This window comes from Loxodonta africana, chromosome 3 (assembly GCF_030014295.1).
Source record: "Loxodonta africana isolate mLoxAfr1 chromosome 3, mLoxAfr1.hap2, whole genome shotgun sequence".
Taxonomy (NCBI): Eukaryota; Metazoa; Chordata; class Mammalia; order Proboscidea; family Elephantidae; genus Loxodonta; species Loxodonta africana.
Window position 1 is genome coordinate 107531251 of NC_087344.1, and position 13829 is coordinate 107545079.

Sequence of the window (13829 nt, forward strand, 5' to 3'; positions counted from 1 at the left end):
CTGCCCAAGTGTTATCAACAAGGTCAGTAAAATTCTTCTCTCTAAATGTACTCCTCTGTGCTCCTTTCTATAATTCGAGAAGGTTAGAACACCCAGGTCCATTGCTTTATTGCTTTTTTAGGTCTTTTGGGGTACGCAAGACTCCTTTCTAATTTCTAAAGGTAGTAAAGGATCCCTGTGTGGAGACTTCAGACCTCCGATTGGCTACTCTACTTTAGAAAAGAAAGCTGGTTTTCAGGTTGTAAGAGAGGGATGTGCTTCCAGTGTTCTCTAAGGGGCTTTCTTTGCTGGGCCAGGCTTTTCCAGGAACGCTTGCCCACCTCCAGCGGTGCATCACTCTGCTCAAAGTAAACACCATCAGTGGGAGAGTGGGCTTTATTACCCCTTTGTGTCTTCTCCATGACCTTCCCCATTTGAATTGACCACTGATTGAATGATTGAAGAGAGAAGCTTTGGCTTTCTTGTTTGAATGTTTGTCTACCATATTCTTATTTGAAATTATTTTAAAATGTTACCAGTGAAGATTATTGATTCTTAATAATTGAGCTAGAAAAAGCTGTACTTTGCTGGTATTAAAGGATTGAATTTCTAATTGGGATATTGAACTAGGCCAGTGAAGCCCATGAATAAATAAAACTTTGCACCATTACCTCCCTAATTAAGTCCCAGTTTATTTGCTGCTTAATCTTTTATTTGTGGAACACACATAGACTGCAAAAATGTAAATTTAGGATTAAAACAATAGGATGTGGCCTCATGTTTTAAAGATTAGTGTCTTAGTTATCTCATGCTTTTATAACAGAAATACCACAAGTAGATGGCCTTAACAAACAGAAAGGTATCTTCTCAGAGTTTAGAAGACAAGAAGTCTGAATTCAGGGTGCTGGCTCTAGGGGAAGGCTTCCTCTCTCTGTCGGCTCTGGAGAAATGTCCTTGACTCTTCTGAACTTCTGCTTCTGGACGACCTTCATGTGGCTTGGCATCTCTCTTCCCTTTCTCTGCTTCTTTCACTTGCTCATTTAATCTTTTTTACATCTCAGAAGAGATTGTCTCAAGATACACCTTATGCTAATCCTGTCTCATTATGGTAACAAAGACGGCTCATTCCCAAATGGGATTATAACCACAGGCATGGAGGTTAGGAGTTACAACAAATATTTTGGGGGGGCACAATTCAATCCATAACAATTAGCAATGCCTTTTGCTGTCACTTTTTATAACATGTAGCCTGATGGGACTAACTTTTCCTGTACTTTTTAAGTGATGTTTAACTGGATACCATTGTACTTATTTTTCAAATTTCATTCATAGCAAGGTGACTGTCACTGACCAAGTATAGACAGTACCTACAGTACCTACTACAGTCTTATAGCTGCTGCTAAAAGACAGTCAAATGTTAAGTATTTGCTCTTAAGAATTTTAGTTTTTTTTAATGGCAAAATGTTATAGATACGTTGTTTGGCCAGAATGTTGCTTTACTGGAATGCAGACTCTGATCCTTGGCAAAGCCTACCATTTTTCTTATGTGGGTTGTGTGCCAGGGATGAGAAGGAGAATTTTATTAGTTTGCAACAAGTTTGGGGGGCAGGAAAATATATGTGGTAGTAGAAATAGAATGTTCAGTGCAACATTTTCCAATTTGAGAACCTAGAACAATATTAATAGATGTTACACACACATTCACTCATAAACAAATAAACTCAAGCTATACAGGGTGGTGTAGTGGTTAAGTGCTATGGCTGCTAACCAAGAGGTCGGCAGTTCGAATCCGCCAGGTGCTCCTTGGAAACCCTGTGGGGCAGTTCTACCCTGTCCTAAAGGGTCGCTATGAGTCGGAATCGACTCGATGGCAGTGGGTTTTTTTTGAGGGGGGGGTATACAGGGTTGAATTAACCAAATAAAGCCAACAAGAGGCAACTCGGAAGACAGACCTAGTGATCTGCTACCTAAAAGTTACAGCCTTAAAAACCCTATGGAGCAGTTCTACTCCGACACACATGGGGTTGCCATGAGTCAAAATCAACTTGATGGCAACTAACAACAGTGATAACAATTTTCTAACTACAGGTTTTGAACTGCCCTGTCCAATACTGTAGCCACTAGCAGCCACATGGCTATTTTAATTGATACTGTAATGAATTAAAATTAAATAAAAGTAAAAATTCATTTCTTCAGTCACACTAGCCTCAATTTAAGTGCTCAGTGGCCAAATGTGGCTCGTACTATCTTACTGGACAGTACAATTCTAGAACATTTCCATGATGGCAGAAAACTCTATTAGACAGCAGTGTTTCAGGACTTTTAATATGCTAATCTCCAAAAAGAGACATAGTATGGAGCCCGTTCACACATATCTGATACTTTTTTCCAGAGAAATGGTATAATTATGTTCTAAGGAACACAATTTGGGAAGTCTGCTTAGTTCTTTACATATTTCAAAGCACGTATATTATAATTCACTTGCTTCTATTAACAACCTTGTGTTAGCCTCATTTTGTAGATAAGGAAATTAAGGCCCAAAGAGGTAACTTGGCCATGATCACAAAGCTAGTAAATAGCAGGGCCAAGATCTGACACTAGATCTGTTGAGTTCTGTAGCCTGTGTCTTTACCACTTCTCCCAGGGCCCTCAACTGCTCCGTACCCCCTCTACTCGCCACCCCCCCCGCCCCGTCGCCAAACTCACCCACACAGAAGGTGAGAGGTGAAAGTTGAAGCCAAAGTTATGTGGTTCTCAGGGATTACCAAAGAAACTATGACGGAGCCTCAACCTGAGAGCAGCGAATGGATTGAGAGCATGTCAACGGTTGCCAACTTTTTGAAATCACAAAATGCAATTAATGTACATGTGATTTTTTTTTTTTTAAGTTAAACCTTAAACAGTGATGTAATTGAGCTTATTTTTCAGTATTGTCCTTGTGAATAAACCCTGCTTGAGGGGAAGAATGAAAGTATAATTGAAGATGGAATAGTGTGGATAAAAATATAGAGAGGCACAAATAATAGCCTCCTAGACTCAAAATATGAAATGACTGTGTGATCTCACAAAAGCATCCGAAGGCTTCATTCTGTTGTGAAATACACCTCAGGCCCCAAGCATCTTCTGCTGAATCTCAGGGCTCTGTCACGCAGTGTTTCACTGACATGTCCTTTTGCTTCTTAAACACCTTCTTAGTGTCTTCCTAGCTGCACAACAAATCAATTAAATTAATTCCGTAAAGAGTTTGGTAAAGAAAAAAATAAGTTAACCAAGGTGTCCATAAAGGAAATGGAAAACAATTAACTGGACACATTTTTTTGTTTGTTTACATTTAGTTGTATCTGTTTCAAAAGATGTTTACCATCATCATCAGCATCTAATGCTTTACATTTGAGTAGCATTTTACAGTTTAGTAAACACTTTCATAGCTTTTTTTTTTTTTAATTTTGAGTCTTACAACCACCTTAGAAACATTTCACTTTTGAAAATAAGGAAGCCGAAACTCAGAGAGGTTAAAGACCTGCTTCAGATCCCATAGTTAGTAGGAGGCGGGCATGGCCAGAACTCAGATCAGCTGACACTTCATCCAGTGTTTTTTTGATATTCCACTCTGCTTTGATGACAGCCCCTCAGTACTTTCTCAAGCATTAATCTAAGCGAGTTTGTTTCTTTGTTTCTTTGTTTGTTTTCTCTTCTGGAGCAGTTAGGAAAAGGATAAGCAGCTGACCTTTTCTGATATTGTTTCAGAAGAATATTGCTGGAAAGTAGACTCATGGATACATATTTTGGGCAATTACTATGGCATGATTCTCCCAAAGCTAAACAAACGAAAGCAAATCCACTGCCGTTGAGTTGATTCCGACTCATAGCAACCCTATAGGACAGAATAGAACTGCCCTATAGGGTTTCCAAGGAGCGCCTGGTAGATTCAACCAGCCAACCTTTTGGCTAGCAGCCGTAGTTCTTAACTACCTTTTTTTTTTTTTTTTAAGCCAAAAGCGAAGTAGAAAACCCCTCAAAAAAAGCTCCATGAAACTTCTTGACAAAGAGTTGCTGTTTAAGGGTTTATTTCTCATCTCTACGCTGTCACTTCTGTCTTCTGAAAACATACCGGGTGTAAATCTCCTAATATATATATATATACTCAAGAGAAAACTTTGTAGTGGAATCTAGCAAAGCGTATCTTATTTTTTACCCCCTTGGGAGATTAACCAAAGACTAAGAATATTTATATCGAGAGAGATGTGCAAAAGATCATGCTAAAATAGGAACAGGCTTTATACAAAATATGGGACTCTGCTGTCCATCTGAATCTACATGAGGTTGTATTTAAGAGTTAGGCTTTGGAGTTAAATAGACCATTTGAGCTGTGTGACCTTGGACAAGTTACTGAATATCTCTGAGCTCTCATTTTTTCTTCCAAATACTGAGATAATAACAATATGAACCTTAGAAACTTATTGTGAGAATTAAATAGATAATGCATGGCAAGTGCCTGTCATGGTTCCTGGCCCAATAAAATAAAAATTAAGAATATAGTAAGAAAGTGGTAGTGGTGAAAAGGAAGTGGATGTAGAGACAGGGAGGGGGGCAGTGGAGGGAGTAGGCTGGGGATGATGTTAATAATTAACAGAGTTTCCCGCTACTGTGATTACATTTATAATAAGCAGCATAGAAAAACACATTGAAGATTTCAGATCCTTTAAACAAGAGGAGCAGGGTTTACCCACATGAACTCTTCTCAGAAGTAAATTCTGAGATGAGGGTTCTTGATACTCAACTTCAGAGATCCCTGAGAATATGAAAATATGGAGACTAAAATTGATCTAGGACTCTCCAGAGAACAGTTGTGTGTATATGTGTGTATTAGGATGTGTCTGTGTGTTTGTGTGTGTGTTTGGGCGTTTCAGGTGAGAAGGGAAGATTTTCCTGGGGCAGAATTTCTTAGAATTTTCTTGGAATGATTTTATGCCTGTATTTCTCTCTAAAGTGACAAAACTTCAGAGGTAGTTGAAACCTTTCCAAACAAGACCTGTTTGAATATTGATTTGACTTTCTTAAGGTGTTTAACCAAGTGGTTTTCCCATGTTTCCCATATGTATGACTGAAGATCAGTCCCCCGCGTTCAGAGACCCCACCAGTGTCCTGTCATGTGCATGCCAGCCTCTGTACGTCTTCTTTGTTTCATGTGCTTGTCATTGACTGCCAGAAAGATAAATCCAAGTGGCTCTTTCAGAAATCATCACAAAACTCATCATGGGCAAAGTCTACGTAGGCAAATTCCAATGCAGCCTCCAAAAAAATCCTCTAAATTCAATGTGTTTATTAAGATTCTTGACACAAAGTACTCATGCAACATCTGATTTATTTACTCATTTTTTTTTTCTTTTGCTTGCTGTCAGGTGTTCAGGCAAATTTATAAAGTTTGAGCACAGGTTTTGCAAGCACAGTAAAAACGGTAATTCTCTTACTCATGTTTACGTGTTTACAAAACAACCTAACGTGGAAAAATCATTCATCTTCCTTCAAGTTCTAACTTCCATTCATTCATTCTGGATATAAATAAATTCTGAATATAAGCAGAAAATAAGAAAATATATCATAAGTTTGGTGTGTATGTGGTCAAAATAAAAGGTCCCCACCATGCAGTCATAAGAATCTTAAGAATGTATTTTCTGTCATAGAGCAATTAAAGGATTTACCTTTCACTCGGTGCTATATGACAAGGAAAGGCAATGAGCTTCAGCTTCTGTCATCAACCATAGTAGAACTGAGTGATTTTTTTTTTTCTTAAAAAAAAAAAAAATACCACATGCTATAGTGTTTGATATAGTAACTGCTGACATGAAGCAGGACTGACGTTGCTGTCGTGGGAACAGGGAAGGAGGGATCAAGCAATGGCGGTGCTTTGGCGACAGGTGTTTCCGGACATTTTTAATACCAGTTTGTTTTTCAGGTGCATCCTCCCCTGCTCGACCAGCCACTCCCTTGGCTCCTTGCAGTAGCACCACCCCACCTCCACCTCCTCCCCGGCCTCCATCTCGGCCAAAGCTACCTCCAGGAAAGCCTGGAGTTGGAGATGTGGTATGTTCCCCTCTACCCTAGCTTGCTCAGAAACAGATAGTGAGAATGACAAACAGAAACTCAAAAATGCCTGGACACAGGGCAACTCGACTTTAGGTCTCAGCATTAGAGCACTAGTACAAATGGCCCTTAGAGATTGCATCTGAAAGAGAGTCACTGAAGTATGGGTATACATTTCAACTCGCAGCTCTGCTACAGTGGGGTTTAATGAAAATTAAGATAGTAATGTCCAATTATGCTAAATCCTTTAGAAAGGGAGATGTTTCCTTCCATAATGTTATCTGATTTTGAAGGACAGGTCCTTATTTCAGACTCCAGACTACAGAAGAGTTATTGGTGGTAGGCACACTATGTGAATTTAAAAAGGAGAGTTGTGGCCCCCATGAATTTGTACCAGAAGTTTCTTGCCTTGTGTTTTAAGGGTGGGGGAAAAAGAAAAACATTCCGTTTGAACTTTTGTCAAGAGACTTGTGGTAGAGGCAAATTTCTTTGCTTTCTGAACGTAGAAGTTAGAAATTGATGATGCCTATAGTTTATAATAATGTTTGGTTTGGCTAACACAATACAGTGTTTTTGAGTCTCCTTAGATGGCTACGAGCTCTCACATTACGTTACCTGCTTAGTCCCTGAGGGCTTGTGAGTTCTCAGTCCTGAAACAACTGTTGATAGCATCACAGATACCAGCTTCTCTAAATCTTGGCGTACCTATTGAGTTTAGCATGTTTATGGTTTAGGGTTCCTCTAGCTGCATTCCATGAGCCCCTGTGTAGGTATATTGAATCAATTCCAGTGTAAAAACAGTTTCACTTTTACTCCTTCAAGAGCCAGACTCATCATATCTGGGGCTGGGAGATATTAAAAATATGAAAGTACTACAACTTGTATATCTAACTTTTCATCTCTTTTCTTCTTCCTGCAGTCCAGACCTTTTAGCCCTCCCATACACTCTTCCAGCCCTCCTCCGATAGCACCCCTAGCCCGGGCTGAAAGCACTTCTTCAATATCGTCCACCAATTCCTTGAGTGCAGCCACTACTCCCACAGTTGGTAAAAATTATCTCCTCTCTTTTAATCCGTTTGTGGTTTTGACTGGCTATTTTATATGATCTGACATCCCCAATCCCCAAGTCCCTGTGTTTCTGGTCAAAATTGTTTTGCTGTGTGTTTTGCTACTATCATCTGACTCTTCTTTTAAATGCACCTTCTCAGCAAAGGAGGCAAAGTAAATAAACAAATGAATGTCAAGTATATAAATAAATAAATGAAAATATTAACACCTGTGTTTTGCAGGATTTTTCTTATAGTGTCACATATACAGAGTTCTTCATAAAAGTAAAGAAGAAACCACCAAATAAGGTCCTGTAATTTAGGTATTGTTCCTTGTAATAAAAGTAGTCTCTTTTGAGGGGGGATATTTATTTAAATTCCAACAGTGTAATACATCAGAAATCACAAAATTTAGAACTTTTATTTCTTGAATCTTTCATTTCTTCATCATTTTTGGCTGTCCTTATATTGACAAATGGTATAAACATTGGCATTGTGGGACTTGAACAAACTTTTTGAAATCTTTTTTTGTTTGTTCGTTTGTTTTTTAGTGCTTTTCAGTGATGTATGATAAAATTTTCCCAGAGAAATAATTCATTGCTGGCATTTTCAGTAAATGCCTTTGTGCCTCTTTTCATTATGGTGTGATGAAAGTGAAGAGTTGAGAATGGCTGCTCGCTGGATGGTTTTCCCAGGTCTAAATACCTCCTTTTGCCTGGAGTGGCTTCCCTCTTCCCAAGGCTGGCCTCTCTCTACACCATTTCACCCACCTTCCATAGGCTTCTACTTCCTCTCTTATTTTTGCACGGCATCTCTCTTGTCTAACATGGGGCTTTCACATTCCATCTTTCCCATGCAACCCCATTCCCCATTCTCTTCCTTCATTGTCTAGAACTCCCCTCCCAGACTTCTGCTTTGCTTGGGAGAATCATAAACCAAAGTTAAACAAATTCTTGTTGCTACTTACCAAAGAGCATAGTATAGAGTTGCTCATGTGAGAAGTAGCTTGATCAAAGCCTAAAGTTCTTCTGGACAAAAACTGCCTGTCTTTAAGGTGTGCCCTTTAGAGCCCATTAAGAGTTTTTACTATATTACATGCTTTGTATTTTTAATCATACTATCCCAAACATCCCATCAAATATGGAGAAAATATAGCCAGTTACCAGTTTCATATGATTCATTAATAGACATTTATTTACCATTATTTATATAGCCAAGCCTATTTCTTATCTGCGTCATTAATTGGGGAACTTGGGGCTTCCTATTTTTAGATTTCTCTCACTCTCTTTTTTTCTGTGACATCCCAGCTTTGTTTTTGAACTCTACCTCTTTAATACTCCCTGACTGCTACAGTCACTTTCTCCACTCCTTCTCTGCTTTTTTTTTTAATCTCCCAAGATCATGTGTTCTACCCACTCCATGTGATTTCCCTTATTGTTCAGAGAGAAAAGGAAGAAGGGTAAACCGTTACTCAGAAAGCCAACCAAGTGACCTCACATGAAACATCTAACATGTTCTTTCAACTTATCAGATTCACAGGGAAAATTGCACACACAGGGAACTTGAACTGTGTCCATGTTTTGTGTACATTGTGTTTCTGTGCTCTGTGCTGCAGAAATCTCAAATCTTGGCCAGCTACTTTGATTCTTAACACACCTCACATGTGTATTTTCAAGATGAACCACAGAGAGGTTTAAAAGAAAATACCCACGTAAGAGAGTAGTCACATTGTTTCATTGCTGAGGAACATTCTGATTTAATCTGTTTGGTTCTGTTCTTTTTATTTGGCTTTCATCTCCTCACTGCATTTCTCACCCTCCTGTTCTTTATTTCCTCCTGCTGCTGTGGGTCACCTGACAACCACTTCTCTCTGAAGTAAATACATTGTCAAATGACTGACTGCCAGCAGCTTCTTGTGTATTGCTTTCTCTCTTTCTGTAGAGGATGTGCTTCGGCTATTTAGCACCAAGGGGTGTCTCCATGGCTGACGTGGACTGTCAATTTAATGTAGTCAAATGGCTTGCCTTGTCATAGAGAATTTTAGCAGCAAATTCCCTGAAATTGATGGTTCAACAATTTCCTGCTACCACCACAATACTTTTTTGACATTCTCCATTACACTTGAGCCAAATTTGGGGCAAATGTGGTGGGAACAAAATAAGCAAAGTTTGAAGTAATTCAAGGACTAAATTTTTACAAGCAAGTCTAATCTGTCTTCTTACACAACAGTTCATATAAGAAAATGCCTCTAAAGAACTTTGGGCATAATGTCTTTCACGAGAGCTATGATTATGAAGTAGTCAGTCCAATGCTACAGCTGAAAATAAGCCTTCTTGTATATAGTCACACTGATATAATGCGCGCTCCTATGTGACTCCATTTCATTGAATTAAAGATATCCTCAAATATAGGGTACATCATTATTTTACATATGACTAAGAAAGAGGGGAGAAAGATATCGATTAAGCAAAGATGTAATGCATCCTTATGACACTAATTATAAGATCTACCCCAAATTTCAGAGATGTTAAAATAAAAAAAAAAAAAATGCACATCTTAAAATCAGTGAAATACAGTAAACTCTTTTTCCACTCTAAAAAAGCTCACGGCACCTGCACTCTTTGGCTTTGGGAAAAAATTCCTACTAATGTTTTGGAGATAGAGAAAATGTTAAAAATTATTCTATTAGAAGAAAAAAACTCTTAGACATTTAACTCCCTCTTCAAAACAGGGCATTGTCTCTGCTTCTAAATATCCATTTTTATTGTTTATTTTTATATTTGATGGCAACTTTTTAATATGTTAGTAATCTCTCCCTTTAGGACCCCACCACAAAAAAGCCGCCATAAGGCAATTTTTACTCACTGTTCAGTATGTTCTTTCACTGTTAATTATGCATTTTAAATTGCATCTTTAACATCTCAGGAATCTGTACTGATTGAAAGGTGACCATTTATGGGCACCAAAGGAAGAGCCATATGGACTTTGAGCAGAAGTAAATTCAATTCAGTAGTGGAATATTAACCATAGCATCTAAAACTTAAAATATTTCCTCTAAGTCTTTATCTCTCCAAGCTTTCTGAATTGAACAAGCTTTAATAAAAATAAAACTCGCATTAACTGCCAATTATTCTACCCAAAAATAGAGATTTTTGGAAGTGAATATTTATAATCCCAATAAAAAATTCTCACCTTTGATTTTAGTCTTCTTTTTTCCTATGTTATTATTATTATTGTTATTATTTTGGAAAGGTATGTTTCCAGTATTAGCTTCCTCATCCCAGATTGATTTGAGACAATTTCCACAGTTAGCCCTTAAGGACTAACCCTCTGCACTTAATGTGGGTGTTGCCCTTCTTTAAACCAAGCACAGGACTATCCAGTGATTTATTTTTTTGAAGTTCTCTCATTTATTTAGAATGTTTTTTCCTGAGCTCTCAAAGTCTATAACCACTATAAAGAAAATCATAAACATACTGCTCAACCCTTATGAAATTATTCAGCTGTAATTTCAGCTCAAAGACAGGCGGCGTGTTGGAGGCGCCTTATGTTAAGGAGATTGTATATAGGAAATCAGTTCTTCAACAGCAGGGTATACCCTGTGCCATTTCCCACAAGTGAGTCTGAAAAGGCACTTTACATCCAGTTCGTGCCAATGTAAATATTTTGTTTCCTGTTTTCTAGAAACATTGTTGAGTGTCTTTTACTGCTGGTCCTTTTTGTCCTATTCCTCTTCTATGTATCCTGGGATATATAGAAGTTACAGTAACTTGTTCTAGCTACCAGGGAAGCTACGCATACACTAAAAATTATAATGGACAAGTGATGTCCTAAGGCCTTAAGAATTGACAAAGACATAGCTTCTCTGCCTTACTCCCTAAGTCTAGGAGGCAAGCTAATAGAATGTTTTCCAAGGAATATTACTCTTCATGGAATAATTTTACTATCCTCATTCATTTTCTCATCTTACATCTCTATATTGTAGGTAGGATTCTCCCTTAATGATTTGTATCCAGATTTTATTCTATTTTCTATAAAAATTGTAGTAATACCCATAGGACCTGTGGCATTGAGTACTTTTTTTGTAATTCACGTAGTGGAAAAATCCCAATTGCCTGTGTATGTTTGTAAGGAGGGAGACTGTGTGCAAAGGTCTAGAACTGTTCAGGTCCTGAGCATCAGTTCCTGATGTTGTTGCCAATTTGCAAAGACATTTGGCCACAGCTGGAGTCCATAGCCAAAGAGGGAAGTACAATAATGCTGTTCAAAATTAACAGTCCATAACTACCAAAGCCAGGTGCAAGGCAAATCGAATTTCGATACTGATGAGGCTGAAATGGAATGGTTCATACAGGGACCTCAGATTTCTACTGCAGCTTTTTATGCTCATGTTAAAAGCTTCTTCTTCCCCATGGGGGAAAGGTGCATGCTGGGTGATCCTGTTGAGCTGTCAGTGCTCCATCAGGAGGTTCTTGTTGATGGACATATATCTGGCCACTTGAGAATTGTGTGGGAGTGAAATACACTCACACAAGTCAATTATTAATGATAACGCCTTTAACAACTCCCTGAGAAGATGGAGCATGACTTCTACTGTAGGGCTGACTTCAGCCAAATTCACAGATGCTGAAACTTGGCCTTTTATTTTATTTTATTTTCTTCTCATAGAATCCTCATAAAATAATCATAACCTCAGTGACTTAAGTTTTGTTTCTTTTTTCCATTAAAATCATTTCTTGTGTTTTGATCAGTAAAGTGTGCTGCTTGATTTCATTTGGGATTTGTATTTGTGTTTTTGTTTTCCATTCCTTTATGTTTCTTTGGTTCATAGTGTCAGAAGATGATGTTTTTTATGACAAACTGCCCTCGTTTGAAAGGCGCTGTGAAACGCCTGCAGGTATGGTGCTAGCCGAGTGATCTCTAGATACTTAGACTTTAAAAATCCAAGCCATTACTCCATCTGAATGCTATAAACTTCATGGACATGCTTCTCACCTCCTGAGTGTCTGGTGCTTCTCAGATGCACCCTGTATATTCTGTGTCCATCCTGGAACTCATGCCACTGAAACTTTTTTAAGTGAACATATTACAAAGCAGGAGGTTGCATGACAGTTTCTCAGTGAAAAGGTTCAAAAAAAAAAAAAAAAAGGTGAGATGCTATTGCTTTGTGAATTTTTGAAGAAAGGAATAATTTAACTGCTCAGAATTACATGTCCACTGACTGCTTTTTAATTTAAACAAACAAACAAACAATAGAGCAGCCTTAGTAACCTTGTTTTCTCTTTGGTATGTAGGTAAAGGATGTTTTGTGTCTGGATGCCTAATGTGATACCAGGGGAGGGGTTGGAAGACGTATAACATCTCCCAGGAACTTTAAATCAATATACAATTTTGTTGTCGTTTAAAACTAAAAGCTAATGTTTTATACAACCCATAACTCCAAGTTTATCTTTTTGTGAAAACCTAGAAGAGGATGACACTCTCGATGAAATGGATACAGCAATTGCTGAATGACAGTTTGCCCAAACTAGTGCAGTTAAAATATGCTGATGCCCCTGCATGGCCAGGAAGACTACTGCTCCATGCACACAGCACCAAGTACCCAGCCGCCAGCAACACATGCCCATCCCTTCAGGCCTCCATAGCTTTGCTTTTGCTTTCTGATCCCTGAACTAAAACCAAACGTAGATTGCCAGCCTTCCTTTTTTTTCCCTGCACGTGAATGGCATGCTGTGCCTCCACCTGACCCCATAGTGAGATTAATGACCTGCTCTGTTAACTCATACTGTGTCCTTCTCTCTCCCTCTCCTTAACCTTTCCCATCCCGCTTCAACTCCTGGCCATACAGAGAATGAACAGCCTTCCCTCGTTTGGTTTGACAGAGGAAAGTTTTATTTGACTTTTGAAGGTAAGTAGTACATAGCATACCAGATTCTAATTTACACCCGCTTTGTCCTTTTTCCCCCATCTGCATTTCCAAATCCCGGTTTTCTTCAAAAGACCCAGTCTCGCTTTTCTATATAAAAATGCTATGGCTACTTAGAAAACACTAAATATTAAAGAAAATATTATATGAATTTGGTTTGTATGTGATCTTCAATTTTTTATATTAAAAAAATGAAAGCTAATCTGTAGTTAATATAATTAACTGTAGTTAATTGAAAAAAAAAATCAAAACACCTTTTCTGACCAAGGAACTTAACTCTGTCAACCAGGGCTCTTTCCTAACTCGTCTGCAAATGTAATGCCACAAATAGAAGGACATTTTTTGGTTGGCGTTAGTATTTAACTCTGTTTTGGATAAGTAGTCTTTCAGATACAACATCCATTATTGTCAAATGTAAATACATATATATATTCTTATGACGAGGAATGCGACATAGGAGACCGGAAAAATGGGGAAAAATAAAAAGGAGTGTTTTAGTAAATTCCCTCTGCACTTTCTGAAATTGCAATTAGGATGCAATAAAATGGACGACTATTGCCAGACTTGCCATTTTAGAAAATTAAAAAAATATACATAAATACAGGCAGTCCCTGGGTAATGAATGAGATCCATTCCTATGTCTTTAAGTCGAATTTGCAGGGAAGTTGGAACAAGGGCACATGGTTCTTATTTAGCCTCACTTTAGTGCCAGAAAAGGCTGGAAGACTCTTCAGTGATTTAAAAGCTGCACATGCAGCAAGGAAGGTGCTGTGACAAAGAATTTGTTGTGAGTG

General features: G+C 38.2%; 1 protein-coding gene across 3 annotated transcripts in view; it reads left to right on the forward strand.

The window, feature by feature from the left end:
* Positions 1 to 13829, forward strand: part of SGIP1 (SH3GL interacting endocytic adaptor 1) — a 249418-nt gene that overhangs the window by 178176 nt on the left and 57413 nt on the right. For all 3 annotated transcript variants that reach the window (XM_023549496.2, XM_064282103.1, XM_064282104.1), the window contains 2 exons: positions 5936 to 6063; positions 6983 to 7109. In XM_023549496.2, the coding sequence (XP_023405264.1) occupies positions 5936 to 6063; positions 6983 to 7109 (255 nt within the window). The remainder of the gene's footprint in view (positions 1 to 5935; positions 6064 to 6982; positions 7110 to 13829) is intronic.